The sequence below is a fragment of the Onthophagus taurus genome, unplaced genomic scaffold (genome assembly GCF_036711975.1).
Source record: "Onthophagus taurus isolate NC unplaced genomic scaffold, IU_Otau_3.0 ScKx7SY_16, whole genome shotgun sequence".
NCBI classification, from domain to species: domain Eukaryota; kingdom Metazoa; phylum Arthropoda; class Insecta; order Coleoptera; family Scarabaeidae; genus Onthophagus; species Onthophagus taurus.
The window spans coordinates 1,269,729-1,286,763 of NW_027248941.1; the positions used below are offsets into that span (position 1 = coordinate 1,269,729).

The 17,035-nt window shown below is 27.9% G+C and overlaps 2 protein-coding genes across 10 annotated transcripts in view; one reads left to right on the top strand and one right to left on the bottom strand.

Moving 5' to 3' along the window:
* LOC111416152 (voltage-gated inwardly rectifying potassium channel KCNH6-like) overlaps positions 1-17,035 on the top strand; it is an 84,545-nt gene that overhangs the window by 55,400 nt on the left and 12,110 nt on the right. For 7 of the 8 annotated variants that reach the window (XM_071201081.1, XM_023048107.2, XM_023048117.2 and 4 more), the window contains 3 exons: positions 13,559-13,666; positions 13,839-13,907; positions 14,232-14,830. In XM_071201081.1, the coding sequence (XP_071057182.1) occupies positions 13,559-13,666; positions 13,839-13,907; positions 14,232-14,830 (776 nt within the window). The remainder of the gene's footprint in view (positions 1-13,558; positions 13,667-13,838; positions 13,908-14,231; positions 14,831-17,035) is intronic. The other variant, XM_023048125.2, reaches the window with a different exon arrangement.
* Positions 1-17,035, bottom strand: part of LOC111416216 (Elongator complex protein 4) — a 91,931-nt gene that overhangs the window by 21,461 nt on the left and 53,435 nt on the right. The window contains exon 9 of one of the 2 annotated variants that reach the window (XR_002706504.2): positions 1,769-2,038. The exons of the other annotated variant lie outside the window; for it this stretch is intronic. The gene's annotated coding sequence lies outside the window, so the exon portion shown is untranslated. Of the gene's footprint in view, positions 1-1,768; positions 2,039-17,035 lie in introns of those variants that run through there. 2 annotated transcript variants of the gene reach the window in all.

Consider the following 17,035-nt stretch of genomic DNA (forward strand, 5'->3'; position numbering starts at 1 on the left):
CTTCATATGATTCAAACAACAACAACGTATTACCCACATATTATTATTAGATTTATTTTTAATTATTTATTTGAGGTTAATTTAATTTTTTTGACATTTCAATGATTTATTAATTGAACGTATTCAAAGTCGATAATGCAGAAACTTTTAATTTTTTTCTTGTTACTCGTTTTATTGAACGTATTCAAATTAGTTATTTATTTAAATTAATTTTTAAATAAATAATTATAAACGTATTAATTAAAAAAAAATTTTTCATTTCAAATAAATTAATTAATTTACATTAATAAAATAATAAATAATTACTTTAATTAAGAACGTGTCCAAAAGCCGATAAAGCAGATACGTATCATTAAACGTCAATTTTTTTGTTGGTTAATTAGCGTAAGTTTGTTCAAAAAAGTTTGTTTTATTAATATTGTCAACAAGAAAACATACGTGAAGGAAACATAGCATGTCCGAGACATAGTCTACTAAATAAGGTAAAAAAATATCGTAATATCGTCAATTTTGCAAAATGAATTAATACCTTGCACAAAAAATCGCTTCATCCTTCCGGTTATGTCTAAAGTGAGACTTTTTAGATACTTTGTGTTGATACATTTACTGTGTTTGTGTTTCTTGACTTCAGTCTTAAATTTGTTGGTGTGTTTGTTTGTGACGTTTCTTTGTTTAAGAGTTATCTGTTTGATAGAACGTAGGCGGTGAAGGTTAAGTCAGAATATTTTGATTCTATCTTTGGTCCTATCTTATTTATAATTTATTCTTAAAATTTATCTAGATTTCCAGCCTAGTGAGCAATCGGAAGCTTGTGATAAAGTAAAGGAATGTTCAAAATTCAATCCGTACCAGGCTGCTCGTTTTTGGAATTCGATTCTCGGTTTTTTCGCGAGAGGTGTTTGATAATTTTTGTAATCAGTGCCACTTTTGCCTTTTCTGCTCTTGTACCCATTGAGCTTGAATTGAATATTTATTTGTTTAGGTATTCTGTATTTTATTTGGGGCAATAAAGTGTTATTATTATTAAATACGATTTTTTTATAATTCCTTTTCAAGTTTTGTAACAATATTTGATCAGTTTACAATAATTAGTTATAAAATATAAAAAATTATTTTTCGAAATATGGGGCGACATCTGTTGGGCAGTTACAAAGCGTTTTCGGTTTATAAGATTAGTTTTGTTATTGAATGATAGATGTCGCTAGATAATTGTTTGATATTAGTAGGTATCATTAATTCATATTTCCCGCCAAATTACTCCTGGCATTTTAATTTACCTCCTCGATTTCCTCAAAGATTCGCGAAAAATTTTCAGTTTTAAGTAGGTCAAGGTGAATTAGAGGTCACTCAAGGTGAACTCAAGGAGACATCCTCAAAGATTCGCGAAAAATTTTCAGTTTTAAGTAGGTCAAGGTGAATTAGAGGTCATTCAAGGTGAACTCAAGGAGACATTCTCAAAGTGTCGAGAAAAATTTTCAATTTTAAGTAGGTCAAGGTGAATTAGAGGTCATTCAAGGTGAACTCAAGGAGACATCCTCCAAGTTTTGAGAAAAATTTTCAATTTTAAGTAGGTCAAGGTGAATTAGAGGTCATTCAAGGTGAACTCAAGGAGACATCCTCTAAGTTTCGAGAACAATTTTCAATTTTAAGTAGGTCAAGGTGAATTAGAGGTCATTCAAGGTGAACTCAAGGAGACATCCTCAAAGTTTTGAGAAAATTTTTTAGTTTTAAGTAGGTCAAGGTCAATTAGGGGTCATTGAAGGAAACATTTTGAAACTTTTTAGTAAAATTTATTCAAAAAAACAGAAACCTTTAAATTTCATTTTTCAATCATCTCAATAGATGGCACATTTAATTTAAAATTAACAATAAAAATAATGTTATAAGATTAATAATAATTTATATTAAATATGGATTAATTTAACAAAAGAAAATTGTTTTTTGTATTCCAAGCTTCTATGGGATGTAGCAAAACCGGGTTTTTCTTCGATTATATCTTCTTCTTAATCCTATTATGCATCGCAAAGAAACCGTCTTACTAAAAAGAAGAAAAAATAATTACTTGTCATTACCAAATTATTTAAAATTCGCTGATTGAGTAAAAGGAGCCGAGGTCGCTTGCGGCCGAGGCTCTATTTTGGTCACATTTTAATTTTAAATGTTTTTTTTAAACGATTTTATCTAAATTGCCGAGGTCGTTTGCGGCCGAGGCATTAGGTCTTACAACACTAACGATTTTTTGTTAATTTATCATTGATGAATGATTAAAGCGATCTCGGCGATGTTGGATGATATCGTTCATCTTACAAAATGAATTAAACGTACACATTCACACAAGAAATTGTTTATCCTCACTTCGCCGAGGTCGTTTGCGGGCGAGGCACTAGATTTTCCAAAATTAATGATTTTTTGTTGATTCATTAAAAATGTCTGCCCTATTTTTTTTTCAACCTAATCCAGCCCATATTCGCATTTAAAATACATTTATATGCCGGCCAATAAATTGACTCATAGGATAATTTATCACTTCTTCTGATGTTTAAAATGTCAACCTCAATTTTGAAATATTTGTAATCTTTATTAAAAAACCTTTAACCCTTTGTGTCCCAAGAAGTCAAAAATTTTGAAACTTTGTGACAGAATCAAACAGAATTAAAACGCTATTAAAATACACTCAGTAAAGATTTTTGGAATAAATTTTAGCAAAATATACAATCCCCCTATTTTCACACAATCTAAGTGTCAAAAAAGATGCTAATTCAAAAATTCCTGGAAGCCGTGTTTATTGAAATTAAGAAATGAAACTTATTTTAAATTGAAGCTTAAAGCTTTCTGTTTAAATCGATGTACAATAATTGTTGTGGTGAATTAGAAAAATACTGAGAAAAGAGTATTGAGTTAAAACTAACATTTTTGCATAACCTAAAAGTGTCAAAAAAGATGCTACTTTAAAAATTCCTGGAAGCCGTGTTTATTAAAATTAAGGAATGAATTTTATTTTAAATTAAAGCTCAAAGTTTTCTCTTTAAAATGATGTGTAATAATTGTTGGGTTGGGTTGGAAAAATATTGAGAAAGAAAATGTTGAAATAAAACTTACATTTTCGTATAACCTAAAAATGTCATAAAAGATGCTAATTTAAAAATTCCTAGAAGCCGTATTTATTGAAATTAAGGAATGAAATTTATTTTAAATTAAAGTTCAAAGCTTTCTCTTTAAAATGATGTATAATAATTGTTGGGTTGGATTGGAAAAATATTGAGAAAAAAAATGTTGAAATAAAACTTACATTTTCGTATAACCTAAAAATGTCGAAAAAGATGTTAATTTAAAAATTCGTGGAAACCGTATTTATTGAAATTAGGGAATGAATTTCATTTTAAATTAAAGCTTGAAGGTTACTCTTTAAAATGGTGTACAATAACCATTGGATTAGATTATAAAAATATGGAGAAAAAGGACATTGAATTAGAACCAACATTTTTGCTTAATCTATATAAATGTCAGAAAAGGTGAAAATTTAAAAACTGGTAAAATCTCTGTTTATGGAAATAAAGAAATGAGATTTGTTTTAAATTAAAGCTTGAAGATTTATCTTTAAGATGGTGTATAATAATCATTGGGTTGGATAATAAAAATTTGGAGAAAAATGAGATCTATAAATGTTAAAAAAGGTGAAAATTTAAAAATATCTGACAGTTTTATTTATGGTAGTAAAGAAACGAGTCATATCTTGAATTAAGTCTTAAAGATTTATCTTTAAAATGGTGTGTAATAATCATTGGGTTGGATTATAAAAATATGGAGATAAAGGACATTGAGTTAGAACCAACAATTTTGCTTAATCTATAAAAGAAGTAACATATACATGTAGGCTCTTTCTTTAAATGTAACACGTTTTAGAATTAAACTGTTTGATAATAACAAAAATGAACAATGAATTCGTCTTTGCACGTCTTGAGAGTGTTTCGTACGGCGTCTTCGGCGGAACTCTCTCGACTGGTCTTGATGTTCTTAAAAAATAAAATGTGTGTGTGCGCGAATGGTGGGGAGGCCGAAAAGTGACGCCCTCTCTTGGATAAACTCCTACATGTATATATGTATATGTATCTTCTTAACTTTAGTAATGGACCATAAAGACTAGATCCATAACAAGATTGAACCCAATTATTACCATTTTTTATTTATAAGTTCTAAATCGATTAAACATCAAAATTGTTGAAAATTAATTCAATCATAACTCATAAACTAAAAGCGATGGGGAAATATTTTTTATACATAAAACCTTAGCAATGGACCATAGAGACTAGATCCATAACAAGATTGAACCCAATTATTACCATTTTTTATTTATAATCTTTATAAATCGATTAAACATCAAAATTGGTGATTTTCGAAAATTAACTCAATCATAACTCAAAAACTAAAAGCGATGGAAAATAACTTTTTATACATAAAAGCTTAGTAATGGACCATAAAGACTAGATCCATAACAAAATTGAACCCAATTATTACCATTTTTTATTTATAAGCTCTAAATCGATTAAACATCAAAATTGTTGAAAATTAATTCAATCATAACTCATAAACTAAAAGCGATGGGGAAATATTTTTTATACATAAAACCTTAATAATGGACCATAAAGACTAGATCCATAACAAGATTGAACCCAATTATTACCATTTTTTTATTTATAAGCTCTAAATCGATTAAACATCAAAATTGTTGATTTTCGAAAATTAACTCAATCATAACTCATAAACTAAAAGCGGTGGAGAAAAACTTTTTATACATAAAACCTTAGTAATGGGCGATAAAGACTAGATTCATAACAAGATTGAACCCAATTATTACCATTTTTTATTTATAAGCTCCAAACCGATTAAACATCAAAATTGTTGATTTTCGAAAATTAACTCAATCATAATTCATAAACTAAAAGCGATGGGGAAATATTTTTTATACATAAAACCTTAGTAATGGACCATAAAGACTAGATCCATAAAAAGATTGAACCCAATTATTACCATTTTTTATTTATAAGCTCTAAATCGATTAAACATCAAAATTGTTGAAAATTAACTCAATCATAACTCATAAACTAAAAGCGATGGGGAAATATTTTTTATACATAAAACCTTAGTAATGGACCATAAAGACTAGATCCATAAAAAGATTGAACTCAATTATTACCATTTTTTATTTATAAGCTCTAAATCGATTAAACATCAAAATTGTTGAAAATTAACTCAATCATAACTCATAAACTAAAAGCGATGGGGAAATATTTTTTATACATAAAACCTTAGTAATGGACCATAAAGACTAGATCCATAAAAAGATTGAACTCAATTATTACCATTTTTTATTTATAAGCTCTAAATCGATTAAACATCAAAATTGTTGAAAATTAACTCAATCATAACTCATAAACTAAAAGCGATGGGGAAATATTTTTTATACATAAAACCTTAGTAATGGACCATAAAGACTAGATCCATAAAAAGATTGAACTCAATTATTACCATTTTTTATTTATAATCTTTATAAATCGATTAAACATCAAAATTGGTGATTTTCGAAAATTAACTCAATCATAACTCAAAAACTAAAAGCGATGGAGAATAATTTTTTATACATAAAAGCTTAGTAATGGACCATAAAGACTAGATCCATAAAAAGATTGAACTCAATTATAACCATTTTTTAAAATCATCAAAATTGGTGATTTTCGATAATTAACTCACTTATAACTCAAAAATTAAAAGCGATGGGAAAAAATTTTTTATACATAAAACCTAGTAATGGACCATAGAGACTAGATCCATAAAAAGATTGAACTAAATTATTACCATTTTTGATTTATAAGCTCTAAACCGATTAAACATAAAAATTGTTGATTTTCGAAAATTAACTCAATCATAACTCATAAACTAAAAGCGATGGGGAAATACTTTTTATACATAAAATCTTAGTAATGGACCATAAAGACTAGATCCATAACAAAATTGAACCCAATTATTACCATTTTTTATTTATAAGCTCTAAATCGATTAAACATCAAAATTGTTGAAAATTAACTAAATCATAACTCATAAAATAAAAGCGATGGGGAAAAACTTTTTATACATAAAACCTTAGTAATGGATCATAAAGACTAGATCCATAACAAGATTGAACCCAATTATTACCATTTTTTATTTATAAGCTCTAAATCGATTAAACATCAAAATTGTTGAAAATTAACTAAATCATAACTCATAAAATAAAAGCGATGGGGAAAAACTTTTTATACATAAAACCTTAGTAATGGATCATAAAGACTAGATCCATAACAAGATTGAACCCAATTATTACCATTTTTTATTTATAAGCTCTAAATCGATTAAACATCAAAATTGTTGAAAATTAACTAAATCATAACTCATAAAATAAAAGCGATGGGGAAAAACTTTTTATACATAAAACCTTAGTAATGGATCATAAAGACTAGATCCATAACAAGATTGAACCCAATTATTACCATTTTTTATTTATAAGCTCTAAATCGATTAAACATCAAAATTGTTGAAAATTAACTAAATCATAACTCATAAAATAAAAGCGATGGGGAAAAACTTTTTATACATAAAACCTTAGTAATGGACCATAAAGACTAGATCCATAAAAAGATTGAACTCAATTATTACCATTTTTTATTTATAAGCTCCAAACCGATTAAACATCAAAATTGTTGATTTTCGAAAATTAACTCAATCATAACTCATAAAATAAAAGCGATGGGGAAAAACTTTTTATACATAAAACCTTAGTAATGGATCATAAAGACTAGATCCATAACAAGATTGACCCAATTATTACCATTTTTTATTTATAAGCTCTAAATCGATTAAACATCAAAATTGTTGATTTTCGAAAATTAACTCAACCATAACTCAAAAACTAAAAGCGATGGGGAAATACTTTTTATACATAAAACCTTAGTAATGAGCCATAAACATTAGATCCATAACAAGATTGAACCCAATTATTACCATTTTTTATTTATTAGCTCTAAATCGATTAAACATCAAAATTGTTGATTTTCGAAAATTTACTCAATCATAACTCAAAAACTAAAAGCGATGGAGAAAAACTTTTTATACATAAAACCTTACTGATGGGCGATAAAGACTGGATCCATAATAAGATTGAACCCAATTATTACCATTTTTTATTTATAAGTTCTAAATCGATTAAACATCAAAATTGTTGAAAATTAACTCAATCATAACTCATAAACTAAAAGCGATGGGGAAATATTTTTTATACATAAAACCTTAATAATGGACCATAAAGACTAGATCCATAACAAGATTGAACCCAATTATTACCATTTTTTATTTATAAGCTCTAAATCGATTAAACATCAAAATTGTTGATTTTCGAAAATTTACTCAATCATAACTCATAAACTAAAAGCGATGGGGAAATACTTTTTATACATAAAACCTTAGTAATGGACCATAAAGACTAGATCCATAAAAAGATTGAACCCAATTATTACCATTTTTTATTTATAAGCTCTAAATCGATTAAACATCAAAATTGTTGATTTTCGAAAATTTACTCAATCATAACTCAAAAACTAAAAGCGATGGGGAAATACTTTTTATACATAAAACCTTAGTAATGAGCCATAAACATTAGATCCATAACAAGATTGAACCCAATTATTACCATTTTTTATTTATTAGCTCTAAATCGATTAAACATCAAAATTGTTGATTTTCGAAAATTTACTCAATCATAACTCAAAAACTAAAAGCGATGGAGAAAAACTTTTTATACATAAAACCTTACTGATGGGCGATAAAGACTGGATCCATAACAAGATTGAACCCAATTATTACCATTTTTTATTTATAGGTTCTAAATCGATTAAACATCAAAATTGTTGAAAATTAACTCAATCATAACTCATAAACTAAAAGCGATGGGGAAATACTTTTTATACATAAAACCTTAGTAATGGACCATAAAGACTAGATCCATAAAAAGATTGAACTCAATTATTACCATTTTTTATTTATAAGCTCCAAACCGATTAAACATCAAAATTGTTGATTTTCGAAAATTAACTCAATCATAACTCATAAAATAAAAGCGATGGGGAAAAACTTTTTATACATAAAACCTTAGTAATGGATCATAAAGACTAGATCCATAACAAGATTGAACCCAATTATTACCATTTTTTATTTATAACCTCTAAATCGATTAAACATCAAAATTGTTGAAAATTAACTCAATCATAACTCATAAACTAAAAGCGATGGGGAAATATTTTTTATACATAAAACCTTAATAATGGACCATAAAGACTAGATCCATAACAAGATTGAACCCAATTATTACCATTTTTTATTTATAAGCTCTAAATCGATTAAACATCAAAATTGTTGATTTTCGAAAATTAACTCAACCATAACTCAAAAACTAAAAGCGATGGGGAAATACTTTTTATACATAAAACCTTAGTAATGAGCCATAAACATTAGATCCATAACAAGATTGAACCCAATTATTACCATTTTTTATTTATTAGCTCTAAATCGATTAAACATCAAAATTGTTGATTTTCGAAAATTTACTCAATCATAACTCAAAAACTAAAAGCGATGGAGAAAAACTTTTTATACATAAAACCTTACTGATGGGCGATAAAGACTGGATCCATAACAAGATTGAACCCAATTATTACCATTTTTTATTTATAGGTTCTAAATCGATTAAACATCAAAATTGTTGAAAATTAACTCAATCATAACTCATAAACTAAAAGCGATGGGGAAATACTTTTTATACATAAAACCTTAGTAATGGACCATAAAGACTAGATCCATAAAAAGATTGAACCCAATTATTACCATTTTTTATTTATAAGCTCTAAATCGATTAAACATCAAAATTGTTGATTTTCGAAAATTTACTCAATCATAACTCAAAAACTAAAAGCGATGGGGAAATACTTTTTATACATAAAACCTTAGTAATGAGCCATAAACATTAGATCCATAACAAGATTGAACCCAATTATTACCATTTTTTATTTATTAGCTCTAAATCGATTAAACATCAAAATTGTTGATTTTCGAAAATTTACTCAATCATAACTCAAAAACTAAAAGCGATGGAGAAAAACTTTTTATACATAAAACCTTACTGATGGGCGATAAAGACTGGATCCATAACAAGATTGAACCCAATTATTACCATTTTTTATTTATAGGTTCTAAATCGATTAAACATCAAAATTGTTGAAAATTAACTCAATCATAACTCATAAACTAAAAGCGATGGGGAAATACTTTTTATACATAAAACCTTAGTAATGGACCATAAAGACTAGATCCATAAAAAGATTGAACTCAATTATTACCATTTTTTATTTATAAGCTCCAAACCGATTAAACATCAAAATTGTTGATTTTCGAAAATTAACTCAATCATAACTCATAAAATAAAAGCGATGGGGAAAAACTTTTTATACATAAAACCTTAGTAATGGATCATAAAGACTAGATCCATAACAAGATTGAACCCAATTATTACCATTTTTTATTTATAACCTCTAAATCGATTAAACATCAAAATTGTTGAAAATTAACTCAATCATAACTCATAAACTAAAAGCGATGGGGAAATATTTTTTATACATAAAACCTTAATAATGGACCATAAAGACTAGATCCATAACAAGATTGAACCCAATTATTACCATTTTTTATTTATAAGCTCTAAATCGATTAAACATCAAAATTGTTGATTTTCGAAAATTAACTCAACCATAACTCAAAAACTAAAAGCGATGGGGAAATACTTTTTATACATAAAACCTTAGTAATGAGCCATAAACATTAGATCCATAACAAGATTGAACCCAATTATTACCATTTTTTATTTATTAGCTCTAAATCGATTAAACATCAAAATTGTTGATTTTCGAAAATTTACTCAATCATAACTCAAAAACTAAAAGCGATGGAGAAAAACTTTTTATACATAAAACCTTACTGATGGGCGATAAAGACTGGATCCATAATAAGATTGAACCCAATTATTACCATTTTTTATTTATAAGCTCTAAATCGATTAAACATCAAAATTGTTGAAAATTAATTCAATCATAACTCATAAACTAAAAGCGATGGGGAAATATTTTTTATACATAAAACCTTAATAATGGACCATAAAGACTAGATCCATAACAAGATTGAACCCAATTATTACCATTTTTTATTTATAAGCTCTAAATCGATTAAACATCAAAATTGTTGAAAATTAATTCAATCATAACTCATAAACTAAAAGCGATGGGGAAATATTTTTTATACATAAAACCTTAATAATGAACCATAAAGACTAGATCCATAACAAGATTGAACTCAATTATTACCATTTTTTATTTATAAGCTCTAAATCGATTAAACATCAAAATTGTTGATTTTCGAAAATTAACTCAACCATAACTCAAAAACTAAAAGCGATGGGGAAATACTTTTTATACATAAAACCTTAGTAATGGACCATAAAGACTAGATCCATAAAAAGATTGAACTCAATTATTACCATTTTTTATTTATAAGCTCCAAACCGATTAAACATCAAAATTGTTGATTTTCGAAAATTAACTCAATCATAACTCATAAAATAAAAGCGATGGGGAAAAACTTTTTATACATAAAACCTTAGTAATGGATCATAAAGACTAGATCCATAACAAGATTGAACCCAATTATTACCATTTTTTATTTATAAGCTCTAAATCGATTAAACATCAAAATTGTTAATTTTCGAAAATTAACTCAACCATAACTCAAAAACTAAAAGCGATGGGGAAATACTTTTTATACATAAAACCTTAGTAATGAGCCATAAACATTAGATCCATAACAAGATTGAACCCAATTATTACCATTTTTTATTTATAAGCTCTAAATCGATTAAACATCAAAATTGTTGAAAATTAATTCAATCATAACTCATAAACTAAAAGCGATGGGGAAATATTTTTTATACATAAAACCTTAATAATGAACCATAAAGACTAGATCCATAACAAGATTGAACTCAATTATTACCATTTTTTATTTATAAGCTCTAAATCGATTAAACATCAAAATTGTTGATTTTCGAAAATTAACTCAACCATAACTCAAAAACTAAAAGCGATGGGGAAATACTTTTTATACATAAAACCTTAGTAATGGACCATAAAGACTAGATCCATAAAAAGATTGAACTCAATTATTACCATTTTTTATTTATAAGCTCCAAACCGATTAAACATCAAAATTGTTGATTTTCGAAAATTAACTCAATCATAACTCATAAAATAAAAGCGATGGGGAAAAACTTTTTATACATAAAACCTTAGTAATGGATCATAAAGACTAGATCCATAACAAGATTGAACCCAATTATTACCATTTTTTATTTATAAGCTCTAAATCGATTAAACATCAAAATTGTTGATTTTCGAAAATTAACTCAACCATAACTCAAAAACTAAAAGCGATGGGGAAATACTTTTTATACATAAAACCTTAGTAATGAGCCATAAACATTAGATCCATAACAAGATTGAACCCAATTATTACCATTTTTTATTTATAAGCTCTAAATCGATTAAACATCAAAATTGTTGAAAATTAATTCAATCATAACTCATAAACTAAAAGCGATGGGGAAATATTTTTTATACATAAAACCTTAATAATGAACCATAAAGACTAGATCCATAACAAGATTGAACTCAATTATTACCATTTTTTATTTATAAGCTCTAAATCGATTAAACATCAAAATTGTTGATTTTCGAAAATTAACTCAACCATAACTCAAAAACTAAAAGCGATGGGGAAATACTTTTTATACATAAAACCTTAATAATGGACCATAAAGACTAGATCCATAACAAGATTGAACCCAATTATTACCATTTTTTATTTATAAGCTCTAAATCGATTAAACATCAAAATTGTTGATTTTCGAAAATTTACTCAATCATAACTCAAAAACTAAAAGCGATGGGGAAATACTTTTTATACATAAAACCTTAGTAATGAGCCATAAACATTAGATCCATAACAAGATTGAACCCAATTATTACCATTTTTTATTTATTAGCTCTAAATCGATTAAACATCAAAATTGTTGATTTTCGAAAATTTACTCAATCATAACTCAAAAACTAAAAGCGATGGAGAAAAACTTTTTATACATAAAACCTTACTGATGGGCGATAAAGACTGGATCCATAACAAGATTGAACCCAATTATTACCATTTTTTATTTATAGGTTCTAAATCGATTAAACATCAAAATTGTTGAAAATTAACTCAATCATAACTCATAAACTAAAAGCGATGGGGAAATACTTTTTATACATAAAACCTTAGTAATGGACCATAAAGACTAGATCCATAAAAAGATTGAACTCAATTATTACCATTTTTTATTTATAAGCTCCAAACCGATTAAACATCAAAATTGTTGATTTTCGAAAATTAACTCAATCATAACTCATAAAATAAAAGCGATGGGGAAAAACTTTTTATACATAAAACCTTAGTAATGGATCATAAAGACTAGATCCATAACAAGATTGAACCCAATTATTACCATTTTTTATTTATAACCTCTAAATCGATTAAACATCAAAATTGTTGAAAATTAACTCAATCATAACTCATAAACTAAAAGCGATGGGGAAATATTTTTTATACATAAAACCTTAATAATGGACCATAAAGACTAGATCCATAACAAGATTGAACCCAATTATTACCATTTTTTATTTATAAGCTCTAAATCGATTAAACATCAAAATTGTTGATTTTCGAAAATTAACTCAACCATAACTCAAAAACTAAAAGCGATGGGGAAATACTTTTTATACATAAAACCTTAGTAATGAGCCATAAACATTAGATCCATAACAAGATTGAACCCAATTATTACCATTTTTTATTTATTAGCTCTAAATCGATTAAACATCAAAATTGTTGATTTTCGAAAATTTACTCAATCATAACTCAAAAACTAAAAGCGATGGAGAAAAACTTTTTATACATAAAACCTTACTGATGGGCGATAAAGACTGGATCCATAACAAGATTGAACCCAATTATTACCATTTTTTATTTATAAGTTCTAAATCGATTAAACATCAAAATTGTTGAAAATTAACTCAATCATAACTCATAAACTAAAAGCGATGGGGAAATACTTTTTATACATAAAACCTTAGTAATGGACCATAAAGACTAGATCCATAAAAAGATTGAACTCAATTATTACCATTTTTTATTTATTAGCTCTAAATTAGTGAAATATCTATATCTGGGCCTCAGAGCAAAAGAAAAAGGAAGGTTATTTTAAACCCTTCGGTCGATCTTGGCAAGACATTTATATAAAAAGTCGATCTTGATCAAAAATTAGTGGACAACACTATTCTATAGGTACTCTCTTTTCAGTTTTTTCAAATCAAGAATTTTTCTTGTTTATTTGCAGGTCATGGAATTCTAGAATTTTCAACGGATAAAGCCGGACAAGACGTGACTCCGATCAACTTGGATTTTGAAGAGAAGAAACGATCAACAACCTTAAACTCAATAACCGGTGAGTTTGAAAAAGTGAAATGATTAAAAATGTGTGTTTTGTCGTTAATAACGATAATAATCCACAAAATGAAGGTAATTGAAGTAAATTTTTGATTATTGCTTGGTGGAGAGAAAAAAAAAGCAATTATTTGGCGAAACAATGTTGTTACCTAATCGAATGTCCTCTGTAGGCATGTTATCCCAACTGAAACGAAGTATCCCCGACCTAAGGTTACACAAAACGCACCAACCCCTCATCGGTAAGTTTTTTGTTGTTGAAACGTTACAAAAAAAGCATTAAATTAAATTAAATTAATTTAAAAATGTTGTTGTATTTTTTGAGTATTATTTAAAATAGATTTGTTAGCAAAAGAAAATAATTCCCACTTCTTCTCCCGAGTATTTCAACGTTAATTATGTATGTATTAAAATCGTTCTAATAGGGTAGAAAATAGAAAATCCCATTTCTCTTTAATATAATTAGAAAGAACACTTTTTAGAGAATTTAGATTCGTTTAAAATTTAAAATTTAAGGCATTACGAAATTAAATAATAAAAAATAATTGAATTAATTTCTATTTTAGCCCAATCAACTCCTCCATCAACCCACCGCATTCGTACAATTCGTCGCCAATCTTCGATAGGAGCCTATCAAGATCAATCTCAATCTCATCAACTCCACGCGCAACAAATTCAACAACAACAACATCCGGCCAGCAATCAAAACTCCTCAATTCCACTTTCCTCGAGCACCAGTTATTACACAAACAGTCCGAGTCCCCCGAACGGCGATCACAGTTCTTCGGGAGGTGCGAGATCGCAAGATCAAAGCGGCGTTTTATTGGAGGAGCATCATTTGCATCATCATCACCATCACAATCAGCTGTCGCAAAATCAAAATCAATCGGACGTTACGAGTGCGGCGCAAAACAATAACGGGGAGTTAACTCAAGGACAATGCTTCATACATTCCAATAGTAGCGCGAACGGCGAGGCTATCATGGTCGTTAGTAGGAGTCAATTCGAGGAGATTTCCGGGAAATTGGATTTGTTGACGAGGAGAGTCCAAAGTTTGGAGAGCACGTTGGCGAGCGACGTTCGAACTATACTCGGATTACTTCAACAGACGGAAAGAAATGGTGAAAGAAGTGTGGGGTTGCGAGATGCTGTTGTTAAATCTGAAGTAAGTTTTTTTTTTCCGATCATTATATAACAAAAAGTAAAGTTATCTTTATTCGAAGTATTTATGTATTATTAGAAGCCGAGGCAGCTTTGCTGCCGAGGCAGTGGCTCAAGTATTGCATAGCAGTATGAAAAGGTTTGTCTAAAATGCGAATGTAGTAGCCGAGGCAGCCGTATTACCGAGGCAGGAATTGAAATGTTTGTATATTATTAAAAACAGAGACAACAATGTATATTAATAAACAATTATTAAAGGTTTCTCTTTGGTATGAATGTATTATTAAAATCCGAGGCAGCAAAGCTGCCGAGGCAGGAGCTGAATTGTTTATATATTAAGATATATTAATATATAATATTAAAAACCAAGGCAGCAAAGCTGCCGAGGCAGAAGCTTAATTGTTTATATATGTTGATACATCAATAAATATAACATTAACAATATTATTAAAAACCGATGCAGCAATGCTGCCGAGGCAGGAGCTCAATTGTTTATATATGTTGATAGATTCATGTACAGGGTGGTTCAAATTCGATGTCCGAATAGGCTAACTCGAAAACTATAAGAGTTAGAAGAAAAGTAGCTGACATGTCATGATCTCGTTTTTCGAGAAACTGCTAATGCTGAAAACCTCATAACGCTATCGTCTTTTGTTTTTCCGCTAGAGGCCAAAATTGAAAATATCGTAAAACCCGCAAATGTAATTATCTTGGTTATTATTATAGGTGGAGTATTATAACTAAGACATTATATGGACACTTTTTTACAGAGAATTTCATGACGGAGTCAAAAAAATTTTGTCGGTTTTAGATTTTGAGATATTATTACAATTTTCGTTTTTTTAAATGGAAACAACCACTGATTATTCGCTTAATAAATTCGTTATTTTCTTCTGATTACAAAAATATAGGGTTTGACAGGTCTATTTCTTATTGTTTTAGAATAAAACTAAAAATAAACTTTTCTTTTAGTGTCGTGGAAGAAATTAAATTTACGGTTTCCTGTAAATTACGGTTCTATAACTAAAAATTAAAAAAACATATTTCTGATATTTGAAACAAATATATTTGTTAAACTGTTTAATTTATATATGTTTTACACAAAAGTTGGAATAGATTGCATTATTTCACATTTTTTATTACGATTTAATATTATTTTTAAATGACTTAATAAATTATCGATAGATGGCGCTCATATGTTTTTTTTTTAATTCAAATAAACATAGCAACATTTGTTTGTATTCAAAAATTTTCTGAAATGTCACTTTAAAAATCCTGTTTTTAAGGTCAATTACGAAAATTTTGAAAAGTTTGACATGTTAGAATGTTACATATTAAAAAATTATTTGTTTTTAAATACCAGAAGTTATCTTCGTATTTAATTGTTAACTTTTTAGATTTTACCTACCGCCCCGTAACTTACAGAAAACTGTAAATTTAATTTCCTCGACGACACTAGATGGAAATTTTATAAAAAAAGTTTATTTTTAGCTTTATTCTAAAACAATAAGAAATAGACCTGTCGAACCCTATATTTTTGTAATCAGAAAAAAATAACGAATTTAATAAGCGAATAATCAGTGGTTGTTTCCATTTAAAAAAACGAAAATTCTCATGATATCTCAAAATCTAAAACCGAAAAATTTTTTTTGACTCCGTCATGAAATTCTCTGTAAAAAAGTGTCCATATAATGTCGTAGTTATAATACTCCACCTATAATAATAACCAAGATAATTGCACTTATTGGTTTTACGATATTTTCAATTTTGGCCTCTAGGGGAAAAACAAAAGACGGTAGTGCTATGAGGTTTTCGGCATTAACAGTTTCTCGAAAAACGAGATCATGACATGTAAGCTACTTTTTTTCTAACTCTTATAGTTTCCGAGTGCGCCTATTCGGACATCGAATTTGAACCACCCTGTACATAATATTAACAATATTATTAAAAGCCGAGGCAGCAACGCTGCCGAGGCAGTAGCTACTTTATTTATATATATTGATAGATTCATGTACATAATATTAAGAATATTATTAAAAGCTGAGGCAGTAGCTAAATTATTTATATATGTTGATATATTGTTAATATATTAATAACATTATTAAAAACTGGGGCAGCAACGCTGCCGAAGCAGGAGCTAAATTGTTTATACAGGGTGTCACACAAAAAACGCCCCAAGCTGTAACTCTGTCATTTATATTCTGATTTT